At 35.0% G+C, this 15,996-nt stretch overlaps 2 protein-coding genes across 2 annotated transcripts; both read right to left on the minus strand.

Moving 5' to 3' along the window:
- Positions 1–8,075: 8,075 nt before the first annotated feature.
- On the minus strand, positions 8,076–9,804 carry LOC107812604 (F-box/FBD/LRR-repeat protein At1g13570-like). The gene is made up of 2 exons (XM_075225942.1): positions 8,885–9,804; positions 8,076–8,789 (listed from the first exon to the last, which is right to left on the minus strand). Exons 1-2 carry the CDS (start codon positions 9,716–9,718, stop codon positions 8,619–8,621), a joined length of 1,005 nt encoding a protein of 334 aa, XP_075082043.1. The 5' UTR covers positions 9,719–9,804; the 3' UTR covers positions 8,076–8,618.
- Positions 9,805–12,825: 3,021 nt separating this feature from the next.
- Positions 12,826–15,996, minus strand: LOC107812603 (F-box/FBD/LRR-repeat protein At1g13570-like). The gene is made up of 4 exons (XM_016637748.2): positions 15,658–15,996; positions 13,766–14,613; positions 13,524–13,682; positions 12,826–13,436 (listed from the first exon to the last, which is right to left on the minus strand). Exons 2-4 carry the CDS (start codon positions 14,597–14,599, stop codon positions 13,104–13,106), a joined length of 1,326 nt encoding a protein of 441 aa, XP_016493234.1. The 5' UTR covers positions 14,600–14,613; positions 15,658–15,996; the 3' UTR covers positions 12,826–13,103.

Genomic DNA, 15,996 nt, shown 5'->3' on the forward strand with positions numbered 1-15,996 from the left:
AAGTATTAGTTTTTTGTGTTTACAAATGCTATGACTTATTTTCGATCATAAATTTTAAAATTCCTTACTCTCCATCCAAATTTATGTGACACTCTTCTATTTTTAGTAGTACCAACTAACTTTAAAATATTTATTTTACTCTTAATGAGGTGCTGAATATTGTGGTCCGTTTGATAAATATTGCAGAGAACAAAGAATTCGTCACCAAAAAACTTCACTCAAAACACCTCAATTGAATGATTTGGTAGAGAGGATGAACATAACTCGAGTAGAGAGAGTTAGATACTTGCTTTCAGAGATTAAATTTCCAAGTACTTTTTGGGCGAAAACACTTAATGTTGTTGCTTATATTATTAATTTGTCTCTTATTATTGCCTTGGATAATGATGTTCCAAATAAGGTTTGGTTTGCCAAAGATATTTCTTATGATTACTTGAGAGTTTTTGGATTGTAAACTTTATGTGCATGTTCCTAAAGATGAAATCAAATAAAGACGGGGAAACATCAAAGGTTATGGTAGAGTAGTAAGTACTCATCCATTTTGACTAAAGATCGCAAGTTCAAGCACTGATTATGGAGTTGCTTTTAGTAAGGAATATTTTACTTCATAAAGTGAAACTATCCGGCGTGAATTAAAGTTAGTCGTGCCCAAAGTAGGGCAAGGGAGAGCCAAAAAAAAAAATGGCAAAAGATTGGTAAATCCTCTTTGTTTAAAAGAAAAAAAAATCCTCTTTGTTTACTCACTCTCTTTTACTAGATGATAAAAGACTTGTTCGTGGAAAGGCGAATGTAGACAACTTTTTCTTCTTGTTAGAGAGGCTGCATTTTTACAGAATTCCTTGTACAAAATAAAACTTATATAAGCACACATTCCTGGTCATAATTAACACGAGATGCATGAATTTCATCAAAAAATTAAGAAGAACAAATACAAAAAATGCAAGAAAATTAACATTAAATATCTTTTTTTTTCAAGAGTATTAACAATGGAACCCCACAACAGCATGTTAGTTGTCTTTAATCCACATGCACCGTTTCTTTCGTCAACTCAACAATAATTTTGATTTTTTTTTCCGTTTTTGGTTTGTTTTAAGACTGAAATCCAGCCTCCAATCTTGTCAGAAACATAGGATTCTTATCCTGTATTTATCCAATGTTCGCATGTTAATAGTATAAATCTACTAGTATATAGTACTTTTTTGAAGTGGTAGGTCATAAAAAAGGCAACAAACAGCAAAATATTTCTAAAATTGTAGACTTATTACTTATTTGTTTAACTTACCAGTTACTACTAGCTCTTCTATTATTTACTTTATAACTACGAAATCAGCGAAGTATACCTGAAGATCATTTTTATTTAACTATGTGATCAACTCGTCTAATTGTTACGAGATTACACCACTTTTATTTATCTGATTAGATCATTTTTTTTAATTGGACAAACATGTGAATTCTTTTTGATGACGGGTGCCAATGATGAGATTTTAATTCCTGATAACATATTAATCTATGTGACAAGATGTTATTAGTTAACGTCTAGAAAGTCTCCATCCAATAATTTTCTGTGTGCGTCGTCACATCTTTTAGAGATTGTAATTCTATGAGGAAGAAAAATAGATAAAAATAAATGAAGTACTTAACTTTTCTTTTTAATAATTATTCAACTATTGAGTTCAATTTTATTATTATTATTTTCTTAACCCTTTACTTATTCTTCGTTTACTGTCCAAAGTATCGGCTGTTACAAAGTTTTTTGGCATATTCACTGATCACTCGAGAAAATTATATGAATAGAGTTTAAGTTATATACATAATTAATTAGCGAAAAGAATATAATTCTTCACACTTTTTACAGGATCACCTAAAAAATATTTACTCGTAACATAAATTGACTATAACTTATTAGTATTACTAAGAAAACCAAAATTGTGAAACCAAAATATAAATCTACATATTCATATTTTGGTAAGATCATAGGCTCCCACCTCCCGTTTTTTGGTCTTTTTGTGGGGTGTTTTGACTTCTATTCATCAAAATGATGCGCAAATATTTATAGGACTTTTTACTTTCTTCTTCACTACTGTTTTGGTTTCAAATAATTATTGTTTTAATAAATTGAGTTTGTTTAAAATGATATTTCAAAAAGTAAGAATTATCACACACCAAAAGAGGTGTTTAAATCAAGCCAATAAATCTAAAACATTATATTTTATAAGTATATTATAATTGGCTGAAATATATTTTACTATGATTTTTTTATTCTTAAACACATTTTGATGAGTCTTGGATTGTTTAGTTATGTGTAAACACTCGGCACAAGTGTTTAAATACATATTATAGCCTTCGTTATACTTTGCAAACATAAATTCCCCTACTGTTGATAAAGTTGTTAAAAATACCGTCCAACCGTTAAACCACTTCCACCACAGAATGTGTCACGGGGGCGTTTTCAGTCAGGTCAAACACACTCCTGCATGGCAGTCAAGTTACGCACTTGACACAACCTTCCCAACACTTAGCCAAAAAAATTCAACAAGTTTCTACTTAGAATTATTTTAGGTAGCAAATATAACGAGAACACAATCAAATACGGAAAAATCCTAACATTTGTATTAATTCGAAAACTTACAAAAGAAACCCTTACTTGACTATGATCTCAAGTCGATTAGAGCTCCACTTTGACAAAGAACACAAGTTGTTCTTTAGCCAATACTAAGACCTGCCCAATGCCTAGTCTTAGTCCCTTTTGAAACACTTAGAAACTCTCATGTTTCACTCATGTTTCCCTCTTGAATTTCACACGAAATTCCCCACACACATCTCACTAAGTTGAAAGGCACCTATTTATAGCACGCAGGCAGCCTTTGGCACGTGACAACACATTGACACTTGTTGCCTACAACTTTTGCCACTTGGTGGGCTAATGCTAAAATTATTCGTATCTTGTAGTTGACATCCTCAACTATATAGGCCATGATCTAAACGAAATGATAGTGGATACAAGCATAAAGCAGTCATGGGTACAAGTAGTTACAAAAAGGTAACCACCAATTACTTTGGCATGTGGACAGTATGTGATATTTGACTTGGTCATTTGTTGCACACCCAAGGCTTGCATCCTTGGCCCTTTGACATTGCTCCGCACCAATGCCTTGCTTGCAACCTTCCATCCATGATTTTTCGGCACACGCAACGCCACTATCGCCCCCATACGCCTTGGACGAGTTTCTGCCTTGTCCATGTCAACCCTTGTTTCACCTGTGTCATTGCTTGTATTTTGCTTCACACGACCTTGTCTTAGCTGTTAAAATTCTTTGCTATCATTCTACATTGCTTTGTTATAGCTTAGCCCGCACTTGACATTGCCACAACCCAAAGTGTCAGTACCACTAGCTCTGGCGCGCATGCCCTGCCATGCCGCCCCAACTTTCCCACACTGCCTTGTCAAACCTTTGCCAAGCATGTCTTGCCTTCCCTAGGACCTTAGCCAATACGCCAATGCAAATGTTATACTCCATGATTAGTAAGTAGTACTTTTTACAGTAATATGCCACGTGCTTTTCTACACGATCTTTTGTTTGTTGTGCGTGATTTAACTTTTTCAGAATATTTGTTTTCTTCTTTTACCAATTTCAGTTGTCCATCAAACTGAAAGGCCAAAGTAGTGACAATTATTAGAACTCATTTGATGTAATAAAACTTTATAAGGAGAAAGTCTAGAAAGTCTCCATCCAAATAGTTTTCTGTGCGCGTCGTCACGTCTTTTAGAGATTGTAATTCTATGAGGAGAAAAACAAATAAAATTAAATGAAGGACTTGAACTTTTCTTTTTAATAAATATTCAACTGTTGAGTTCAATTTTATTATTATTAATTTCTCAACCCTTTACTTATTCTTCGTTTACTATCCAAAATATCGGCTTTTAAAAAGTATTTTGGCAAATTCACTGATCACTCGAAAAAATTAATATGAGTAGGGTTTAAGTTATATACATAATTAATTAGCGTAAAGAATATAATTCTTCACACTTTTTGCAGGATCACCTAAAGAATATTTACTGGTAACACAAATTGAATATAACTTATTAGTATTACTAAGAAAACCAAAATTGTGAAACCAAAATATAAATTTACATATTCATATTTTTGGTAAGATCATAGGCTCCCACCTCCCTTTTTTTGATCTTTTTGTGGGGTGTTTTGACTTCTATTCATCAAAATGATGCGCAAATATTTATAGGACTCTTTACTTTATTCATCATTACAGTTTTGGTTTCAAATAATTATTGTTTGATAAACTGAGTTTGTTTAAAATGACATTTTAAGAAGTAAGAATTATTACATACCAAGAAGGAGGTTTAAATCAAGCCAATAAATCTAACATATTATATCTTATAAGTATATTATAGTTGCCTGAAATATATTTTATTATGATTTTTTTATTCTTAAACACATTTTGATGAGTCTTGGATTGTTTAGTTATGTGTAAACACTCGGCGCAAGTTTTTAAATACATATCATAGCCTTCGTTATACTTTGCAAACATAAATCCCCCTACTGTTAAATAAAGTTGTGAAAAATACCCTCCAACCGTTAAACCCCTTCCACCACAGAATGTGTCAAGGGGCATTTTTAGTCAGCGTCACTCCCGCATGGCAGTCAAGTTACGCAATTCATAGAGCCTTCCCAACACTTAGCCAATTTTCAACATGTTTGTACTTAGAATTATTTCAGGCAGCAAATATAACGAGAACACAATCAAATAAGGGAAAATTCCAACCTTTGTATTAATTCGAAAACATAGAAAGGAAACCCTTACTTGACTAATCTCAAGTAGATCAGAGCCCCACTTTGAAAAAGAAGACAAGTCGTTCTTTAGCCAATACTAAGATCTGCCCAATACCTAGCCTCAGTACCTTTTGAAATACTTAGAAACTCTCGCATTTCACTCTTGTTTCCCCCTTGAATTTCACACGAAATTCCTCACACATATCTCACTAAGTTGAAAGGCACCTATTTATAGCATGCAGGCAGCCTTTGACACTTGACAACACATTGACACTTGTTGCTTACAGCTTTTGCCACTTGGCGGGCTCTTGTAGTTGACATCCTTAACTATATAGGCCATGATCTACATGAAATGATAGTGGATACAAGCATAAAACAGTAATGGGTACAAGTAGTTACAAAAAGGTAACCGCCAACTACTTTGGCATGTGGACTGCATGTGATCTTTGACTTGGTCATTTGTTGCACGCCCAAGGATGGCATCCTTGGCCCTTTGACATTGCTTCGCACCAATGCCTTGCTTGCAACCTGCCATCCATTATTTTTCGGCACACGCAACGCCATTATCGCCACCACACGCCTTGGCCGAGTTTCTGCCTTGTCCATGTCAACCCTTGTTTCACCCGTGCCATTTCTTGTATTTTGCTTCACATAGCCTTGTCTTAGCTATTAAAATCCTTTGCTATCATTCTGCACTGCTTTGCTATAGCTTAGCCCGCACTTGACACTGCCACAACCCAAAGTGCTAGTACCACTTGCTCTGCCGCGCATGCCATGCCATGCCATGCCGCTCCAACTTTCCCACACTGCCTTGTCAAACCTTTGCCAAGCATGTCTTGCTTGCCCCAAGACCTTGGCCAATACGCAAATGCAAATGTTATACTCCATGAAAAGTAAGTGTATTTTTTACAGTAATATGCCACGCGCTTTCCTGCACAATCTTTTATTTCTTGTGCAGGATTTAACTTTTTCAGAATATTCGTTTTCTTCTTTTACCAATTTCTGCTATCCATCAAATTGAAAGGTCAAAGTAGTGACAATTATTAGAACTCGTCTGATGTAATAAAACTTTATAAGGAGAAAGTCTATAAAGTCTCCATCCAAATAGTTTTCTCTGCGCGTTGTCACGTCTTTTAGAGATTGTAATTCTATGAGGAGAAACATAGATAGAAATAAATGAAGAACTTGAATTTTTCTTTTTAATAATTATTCAACTGTTGAGTTCAGTTTTATTATTATTATTTTCTCAACCCTTTACTTATTCTTCGTTTACTGTCCAAAGTATCGACTTTTAGAAAGTATTTTGGCATGTTCACTGATTACTCGAGAAAATTACTATGAATAGAGTTTAAGTTATATACAAAATTAATTAGCTTAAAGAATATAGTTCTTCACACTTTTTGCAGGATCACCTAAAGAATATTTACTTGTAACACAAATTGAATATAACTTATTTGTATTACGAAGAAAACCAAAATTGTGAAACCAAAATATAAATTTACATATTCATATTTTTGGTAAGATCATAGGCTCCCACCTCCCTTTTTTTGGTCTTTTTGTTGAGTGTTTTGACTTCTATTCATCAAAATGATGCGCAAATACTTATAGGACTTTTTACTTTCTTCTTCAATACTGTTTTGATTTCAAATAATTATTGCTTTGATAAACTGAGTTTGTTTAAAATGATATTTTAAAAAGAAAGAATTATTACATACCAAAAAGGGTGTTTAAATCAAGACAATAAATCTAAAACATTATATCTTATAAGTATATTATAGTTGGCTGAAATACATTATACAATGATTTTTTATTCTTAAACACATTTTGATGTGTCTTGGATTGTTTAGTTATGTGTAAACACTCGGTACAAGTGTTTAAATGCATATCATAGTCTTCGTTATACTTTGCAAACATAAATTCCCCTTCTGCTAACAAAGTTGTTACGCACTTGACTCAGCCTTCCCAATACTTAGCCAAATTTTCAGCTAGTTTGTACTTAGAATTATTTTAGGCAGTGAATATATCAAGAACACAATCAAATACGGGAAAATTTCAACCGTTGTATTAATTCGAAAACTTACAAACGAAACCCTTACTTGACTATGATCTCAAGTCGATCAGAGCCCCACTTTGACAAAGAACACAAGTCGTTCTTAGCCAATACTAAGACATGCCCAATGCTTAGCCTTAGTCCTTTTTTAAACACTTAGAAACTCTCACGCTTCACTCTTGTTTCCCTCTTGAATTTCACACGAAATTCCCCATACACATCTCACTAAGTTGAAAGTCACATATTTAAAGCACGCAGGCAGCCTTTGGCACTTGATAGCACATTGACACTTTTTGCCTACAACTTTTTCCACTTAGCGGGCTAATGCTAAATCTGTTCCTATCTTGTTATTGGCATCCTCAACTATATAGGCCATGATCTACACGAAATGGTAGTGGATACAAGCATAAAGTAGTCATGGGTACAAGTAGTTACAAAAAGGTAACCGCCAATTACTTTGGCATGTGCACTGCATGTGATCTTTGACTTGGTCATTTGTTGTACGCCCAAGGCTGGCATCCTTGGCCCTTTGATATTGCTCCGCACCAATGCCTTGCCCGTAACCTGCCGTCCATGATTTTTCGGCACACGCAACGCCACTATCACCCCCAAACGCCTTGGCCGAGTTTCTGCCTTGTCCATGTCAACCCTTATTTCACCTGTGCCATTGCTTGTATTTTGCTTCACATAGCCTTGTTTTAGCTATTGAAATTCGTTACTATCATTCTGCACTGCTTGGCTATAGCTTAGCCCGCATTTGACATTACGACAACCCAAAGTGCCAGTACCACTGGCTCTGGCGCGCATGCCATGCCATGTCGCCCCAACTTTCCCACACTGCCTTGTCAAACCTTTGCCAAGCATGTCTTGCCCGCCCCAAGACCTTGGCCAATACGTCAATGCAAATGTTATACTCCCTGATTAGTAAGTAGTATTTTTTACAGTAATATGCCACGCACTTTTCTGCACGATCTTTTATTTCTTGTGCAGGATTTAACTTTTTCAGAATATTTGTTTTCTTCTTTTACCAATTTCTGCTATCCATCAAACTGAAAGGTCAAAGTAGTGACAATTATTAGAACTCGTCTGATGTAATAAAACTTTATAAGGAGAAAGTCTATAAGGAGTAAATGTATCACATGAATTACCTCTCTTAGCATAAAAATCATGAGCAAAGGAGCATACTCAATTAATTGATGATGATGTTAGTAGGAAACCAGATGAACCAAAATCTTTCTGGATAGTTAAGGAACGAAAAGCATAATTATCCAAGGTGAATATGCAAAAGATACAAAATACAATATCCTCTACGATAGTAAATAAAACAACCAGAAGGCAAGAATCAAGACGATGATGAAGAGTTGAGAAAGGAGTTCCGGCCATCTCAACAACGTAGCACTAGAATAGTTTCTTTCTTTGACCATGGTTCGAATACAATTTCCGATTTAGGAGATGCCCGAGGGAACCGCAACAACTCCTTTGAGATCTTCAAGGATTGGCTTTCATTAATACTTGAATCTACCAAAAGGATGGCCTTACGGAGTAAAGGGGCAAAGCCAAGTATGAACCTTACAAAGCGCAATTCAGTTCTTGAACCATAGAATCTGCTTATACGCAATGTTTGAAGATTATTGAGTCCTGGTTCCGCGCAGTCTGGTTCTTCAAAATAATTTACATCAACTTCCATATCACCTATGTTCCCCTGGCTGGACTAAAAGTAGTTTAAAAGTGAAGTAATGTTTTCAGCTCTTTACTCATAAAATGATTAAAAACTCATGAATTTAGCTACTTACAAGAAATTGAAGTATCTTCAAATTGGGACAACTTCTAAGAATCCTTAGAAGGGCAAATATTTGATCTTCATCATCAAAATTATAATGAGCAAAATAGAGAGATCTCAAATTGGTGAGGCGCGTGGGAAGACTCTCTGCTCTAGTATCAGAAGCCAAAACCTAGACAGCAAAAAAACACAAAAGAATAAGGTTAAACAGTACATATATGTGCATTATTCTGAGCTGTGCAGATAAAATCAATTTTTGCAACTAACCTTGAGGAAGTATCTGCCCAAAATAAGATGACTAACATTATGCCAACAGCTGAGAAAATCGGTCAAATTCATCGCTTTATCTTGTCTGTTTTGTGATACTTCTTCTTGGGATGTAAATCCAAGTGTTCTCAGCATCCCACATTCCATGAAAGAACTCAATTTAAGGGTACCACAGCTATGCAAAAATAATATTGAAAGTTCTGGGGCATGTATATTGAAGAAATGAAGACCACTGCAATACACAAAACACAGAATCTTAAGGTTTGGCATCCAAAGGGAAGAATGTGCAACGTCTAATTCAAAGGCAACTCGCATAAGGTGAATCCATTTGAGCATGTGGAAACCCCTAAAACTGCATGGCGGCCTGAAAATGCAGTTCAACAGGCCCAAACGTTCTAGTCCCACACCATACACATATGAAGGCAATTTATAAGGAGCATTGACATTGTTTTGATTCTGAAGAGTGAGATTCACGAGACCATTCCTTGACAAAAATAGCATCCATCGATCGACAACTGAGTGCTGAGAAGAAGGTATTATCGATATATCCAGGAAGAAGGTCTTAATGGCTCCATGGTGTTGGAACAGAATTGTACTAATGATTTCTATTGTGTCTGATGGTGTTCTCTTTGTGCAAAACCGTGCACCAAACACGAGTTTCGGGTTTGAAGCCCAAACATATCTCCATGCTCTAGACAAAACACTCATTTTTGAGGCATCCTCAATGGACATATGATCCTGAATCTGGTGTATAACATTAATAGGAAGATCCGTAAGCCTATCGAGTTTGTCCCCTCCAACTGCAAGTCTCTTACAGCTATCTGTCATCGCCATTCTGACTTCTGGTCATTTGAACAAAACAGAGGGAACTTAAACATAAATGAGAACATGTTTCAACATGCTGCATACATTAATCCAACGTAGCTCTACATTATAGTCAAGAAAGTAATGTCATACTTTAAGATGCTTGACATCAATCGAAACTCAGGTCAACTCATGTCTATCACAATAAAATCATGGGGAATGAATATATGTTAGAACAAAGCTCTTGCTATGCAGATAGATAGCATAAGTTGGTCGTCATCCAAACATTTATCAATATTATACACAGTGGCGTAGACACATACAATAAATGGTGGTCAGTTGAACATCGAAAAATTATACTGAGTATATAAATCAAAAATTATTTTTTATACATGTATAGTAAATCTTGAATGCCCTTAGCGTAATTCCCGGCTTCGCCATGGATATATACAAACTATTCTACCACGTATGCCATGAAGAAGTTAAGCTTCAAAAAAGATCCAACAATTGCAACTAGGAGAACTTTGGACCATATACAACTTTAAAACATCTTTATCAATGTTATTGAACTATGACAATCCCATTAAAATTAAAAATATTGAATGTAGTATACATATATTTATAGTTTATATAGCTTGTTAGTAAGCAATTCTGGCAACATAACTTTAATTAGCTAGTACTAAAGAGTTTTTTTACACCTGAATATAAAGAATACTACTACTACTACTACAACAAACCGAGTGTAATCCCACGAGTGGGGGTCTGAGGAGGGTAGTGTATACGCACAGGGGCGAATGCAGCAAGCGAGTGCTTTGAACCCAGTACTTTTGATGCGGATCATAAATTTATTTGTAAAAATCTATCACAATTACAAAAAATAGTAGATATGAAACCATAACTTTAAATATACTATGAGTTCAATGCTAAAAACATTAAAGGTTGAACCCATAGTATTTAAATCTTAGATCCGCCTCGTACCATGAAAAGGTGGAGGGGTTGTTTCCGATAGAACATCGGCACAAGGAAGCCTGGATATAAAGAATGAGTATAGTATATATACCATCACAATTTCAGTTCATTGAAACGTATAATTAACTTGTAAAAGTACATATAATACAACAACAACAAGTAGTCCACTAAATTTCCATTAGTGAGGTCTGAGGAGAGTAAAATATACGCAGCCTTACCCCTGTCCTGGAAGAGTAGAGAGATTGTTTCCGGTGGTAAAAGTATATATCCAGTTACAATAATCACAATTTACCTTAAGAAAGGAAGGGGTTTGGGGCTAATTATCAAAAGAGATTTTTTTTCTTTTTTCTTTTTTAAAATAAAAAAGAATGAAGAAGGAAAACATACAATTTGATACCTTTAAAGAGGGATGTCAATATGAATATTTGAGGAATTCGCTGCAGATTGATTTTTGAGAATGTTCGATGTTTGGGGTTTTGTACCAGAGGAAAGTCGACGAGTAAAAAAGGTTTTATAGATCAGATATGAAAACCAACGACCAGTTTCCCATTTTGATTGGGAATTGGATTTGGATTTCCTGACATGCGCGGGAGCTTTTTTTATTTTTTATTTTTTTTATTTGTGTTAACTCTGTTCTAACTTTTAAGATAACTTAAAAATCAACCGCAATTATTCGATCATAATTGAGTGAGATTAATAACTTAAAAATAAGGTAGGTTAATTATTTGATATAACACATTAAAAATGGGAAATTACCAGCTATGTCTATTTATAAGTAGCTCATTACAAAAATTGGCCAATTGATAAAATATTACTAATATTAGCCAATTAACTACTATTTGTAGCAAAAAAAAAAATCAAATTTTTGCTTTGTTTTGAGTGGGTGTTATTAGAATAGATTGGGCACAACTTAAGGAGCTTGAATCTCAATTTTTGGATGATTTGGTGAAGTTTTGAGGTGGTTTGAATTGAAAATTCGAAGTAAAAGCTGAACAAATGATATGTGTATCACACTGTGTATCATTTGTGTATCACATATGTATCATATTTGTATCAATTGTGTATCACATGTATATTCATGTATACCTGTGTGTGAGATACATGCGTGATACATGTTTGATACATATGTCGCAGAAGACTTTTTTGAACTCGATTTAATTACGAATTTTGATACAAAACCAGTCCAAATCACCTCCAATCTTCCTCAAATTTTGTATATAGACTTATCTATATATTTTCAATGAATTTCAACTATACCCACTGAAAAAGTTCCTTTTTTGTTTAGATTTTTGGAATATTGTATAGATTTTTGTATTTCATCACTTTATTTGCTACCTCGTCCATGAAATTTCCTTTCCGTCTTGTACTAATGTTGCTAATCACGCTTAAAATATGGAAGGTGATTTTTTCATGTGATTCTTTGATAGAAAGAACCCTATTATTTGGTTTTTCAATTTTTGTTGGCTAGTTTTGGTAAGTTTATGACTAATGGTTAAAGGTTGGTAAGTTGAGATTTATTTGGGACATTTATGTAAGTTTCCCATTAAAAACGCTTATTATGTAGTAATATTTTTTGATATTGTCCATAAGTTAATTTTTTCACTTCCAAGGGATTCCTAATCCTTTACTTGTCGAGTTTTTGTTTTATGAAAATTGGGGTTGTGTCACTTCAAACTTCTAGGGAATTTTTTGAAATTATATTGATTATTATGACGGTAAATACTTGACTGACAAGTTTGAGTTCTTTCTATTTTGTACTCTTTAATATATGTATCATTTTTCTGTTTGCATTACTCCTTTCATTTTTTTAAAAAAAATTGCAGCCTGACTTTTTTTTAACCCCTCTACTGATTAGCATTATACAAAGATGTGCAGATAGCAGAATGCTATGTCAACCCTGATTGGTCTGTTCACTGATAGCTAGAGAACCACACAATAGATGTAAATCGCACTAGGCAATGCCGGTACGACGAGCTCTGACTTAAGAGGCTGCTGGTGAGGGAATTAGGGAAATCGATCCCAGGTCTCTCATATGGGAAACCACTCACCCAACCAACTCAGTCAACTCCTGTGGGCAATATAACTCTAATAAGTTAGCACTAAAGAGATATTTTTCACCTGAATCTAAAGAATTGTATACACTCACAATTTCGATCCATTAGTTCAAGTAACAAAATAAAGGATCCTGTACACTAGTCATTCAAACATATAGAACAGAAGGCAAGATGACGATGAAGAGCAAGAAAGGGGTTCCAGCCAGGGACGGAGCTAGAACACTATTACAGGTTCGACCGAATTCACTAGCTTTTGTCCCAAACCATGTATTTGTTTTAAGAAACTCATCGAATATGTACAACTTATTAATTTAGAATCCAATAACTTAAACAGACCAGATTCCTGAACCCATAAACTTCAAATCTTGGTTCCACCTCTGATTCCGGCCATCTCAACAACATGGCATTGAAGACCTGCCTTGTTCTTTTGAGCACGGTCGGAATACAATTTTCGATCTAGGAGATGCCCGAGGGAACTGCATCAACTCCTCTGAGATCTTCAAGTATTGTCTTTCATTAACATTTGTATCTACCAAAAGGATAGCTTTCCGGAGTAAAGGAGTAGAGCCAAGAATGAACCTTACAAACCGCACTTCAATTCTTGAACCATGGAAATTTTTTATTAGCAACATTTGAAGGTTATTGAGTCGTCCTTGTGCCCTATCGTCTTGTTCTTCAATAAGATTTACATCCATTTCCATGTCGCATTTATTCCTCTGGCCCGACTAAAAAGCAGTTTAAAAGTAAAATCAGTAACGTTTGCAGCTCTTTACTCGAAAAGTGCCTTACAACTCATGAATTCAGCTACTTACCAGAATTTGAAGTATTTCTAAATTGGGAGAACTTCTAAGAATGCTTAGAAGCGGAGATATTTGATCTTCACGGTCAAAATCACAATCAGATAAATAGAGACATCGCAATCTGGTGAGGCGCGTGGGAAGACTCTCTGCTCCAGTACCAGAAGCAAAAAACTAGACAACAAACAATCACAAAAGAATTAGGTTAAACATTAAAAATATTTGCAAACATATCCTTTTTTTCGCAACTTAATTACCTTGAGGAAGTATCTGCCCAAAATAAGATGACTAAGGTTTGGCCAGCTGCTGAGAAGATTTGTCAATTTCATTGTTTTATCTTGTCTGTTTAATGAAACTTCGTCGTGTGATTCAATTGCAACTATCTTCAGCTTCGTGCATTCCATAAAAGGACTCAATTTTAGGGTGTCATTGCCACAACCATAGAAACATAAACAAAAAAGGTTTGGGGCATATATATTCAAGAAACCAAAACCACTACATTGCGTAAAACGCAATCTCTCAAGGTTTGGCATCCACAGGGAAGAAGTTGCAGCGACTAATTCAAAAGCAACTCGCTTTAGTAAAAGTGTTTTGAGTTTGTGGAAACCCCTGAAACTGCAAGCCGGCCTGAAAATGCAGTTCGACAGGACCAAACGTTCTAGTCCTACACTGTACAGATAGGAAGGCAATTCATAAGGTGCATTGACATTGTTTTGATTCCGAAGAGTGAGATCCACGAGACCGTTTGTTGACAAAAATAGCATCCATTGATCGATAACTGAGTGCTGAGAAGAATGTATAACTGAAATATCTACGAGGAATATCTTAATGGCTCCATGATGCTGCAACAGAATTGTACTAATGATGTCTATTGTGTTTGACGCCATTCTCTTTGTGCAAAACGGTGTATCAAATACGAGCTTCGGGTTTGAAGCCCAAGCATATTTCCACGTACTAGACAAAATACTCATTTTTGCAGCATCTTCGATAGACATGTGATCCTGGATCTGGTGCATGACATTAATAGGAAGATCCGATAGTCTATCGATTTTGTCCCTTCCAACTGCAAGTCTGTTGCAGCTATCTGTCATTGTGATTACAAATTCTGGCAATTTGAACAAAATATGTAAGCACTTAAATATATCTGAGAACATATTAACAACATGCTGTATATCTAAATCAACGATTAATTGTACTCAAGAAAGTAATTTCATACTTTAAAATGCTTTGAAGCCAATCCAGACCATGTCAAAGTAGCTGTTAGACCAATTCTCATTTTACCTTTTGTTGGAACCACAAACTTTTTTCACTAGACTCATCCAAATATATAATCTAATCTACCAATTATCAATTATGCCATTAAGATGTTACACATATTAAGTTTGAGAAACAATAGATCCAAGCTATGTAGCTCCGACGAGACTGTTTGAAAATGCGATGGGTGCGTGTCAGATACTCCAAAAGTAGTGCATTCTTGGAGGATCCGATACGGGTGTCGCAACTGTTTTGGAGAGTCCACACATCATAGGATCCAAGTACTGCAGCTAGAATTTTGTACTACACAAAATGTTAAAGGAAAGGGTAATGTATAACTCACCCCAAAAGCTAGTTCATGAGGTGAGGATTGACCATATAAGGAAACCATCCTATTCCTAAATATGGTGATGTGGGACTCAACACATAGCACGTTGACATCTAGAGCGTAGACAATATATGATAGGTGTCCAACATTGGATAAACAATGAATTGGAATGAGCCTGACTCCGATAGTATGATAAAAAAAATTAGATCCCGGGCCTAACTCAATTTTTTTTTGTTGCTAAATCAGAGAACATTTATTAAAACAGGAAACTAAGTAGAGTTATTACAACATGAAACTGATCTTAACGATTCAGTCCCTAAATAGTAAATGCGAAATATTAAGGAAGCAAATAAAGATGGTTGGTCCCAAAATAGGTGAAAGATTGTCCAAAACCATGTAAAAAACATCTTTTCCTAAAGAGCCGATGTGGGACTCAACAAAAATTACATAATACAATCAAATAAACGTAATTTACCATTAGAAAGAGAAAGTTTTGGGCTAATTATCAAAAGAGAGATAGAGAGAGAGAGAGATTTTAAAAAAAAAGGAAAACGTACAATTTGATACCTTTAAAGAGGGGATGTAAATATGAATATTTGAGGAATTTGCTGCATAATGATTCTGGAGAATCGTTTGACGTTCGCTGAAACTCCAAAATTAAAGCTGAGTACTTCCATAAGTTCTGTTAACAAGCCAAAATCAACTTAATTAAAAGCTAGAATTTGAGTTTGACCAATTGTCTCTTACATACTTCTAAATTAATTCCCAATAGTATATACTTCAAAAAGATCCTAAACAGTATTCCCTTGTCCTTTTTGTCCTGGAAAATGCATGAATCATGCATGTGTGTCTTTAATTTTCTATTTTTTTTTGGTCCAGGTGTCATTAATTTTCTGTATTACATAT

Source organism: Nicotiana tabacum, chromosome 11 (assembly GCF_000715075.1).
Source record: "Nicotiana tabacum cultivar K326 chromosome 11, ASM71507v2, whole genome shotgun sequence".
NCBI lineage: Eukaryota > Viridiplantae > Streptophyta > Magnoliopsida > Solanales > Solanaceae > Nicotiana > Nicotiana tabacum.

Excerpts from the sequence above, each read along its gene's own strand:
- LOC107812604 (XM_075225942.1), bottom strand. The coding sequence starts at position 9,718 with ATGGCGATGACAGATAGCTGTAAGAGACTTGCAGTTGGAGGGGACAAA. Across the intron at positions 8,790-8,884 it reads TGGGCAGATACTTCCTCAAG|GTTTTGGCTTCTGATACTAG; the intron begins GTTAGTTGCAAA and ends TTTGCTGTCTAG.
- LOC107812603 (XM_016637748.2), bottom strand. The coding sequence starts at position 14,599 with ATGACAGATAGCTGCAACAGACTTGCAGTTGGAAGGGACAAAATCGAT. Across the intron at positions 13,683-13,765 it reads TGGGCAGATACTTCCTCAAG|TTTTTTGCTTCTGGTACTGG; the intron begins GTAATTAAGTTG and ends TTTGTTGTCTAG. Across the intron at positions 13,437-13,523 it reads TAGAAATACTTCAAATTCTG|TCGGGCCAGAGGAATAAATG; the intron begins GTAAGTAGCTGA and ends ACTGCTTTTTAG.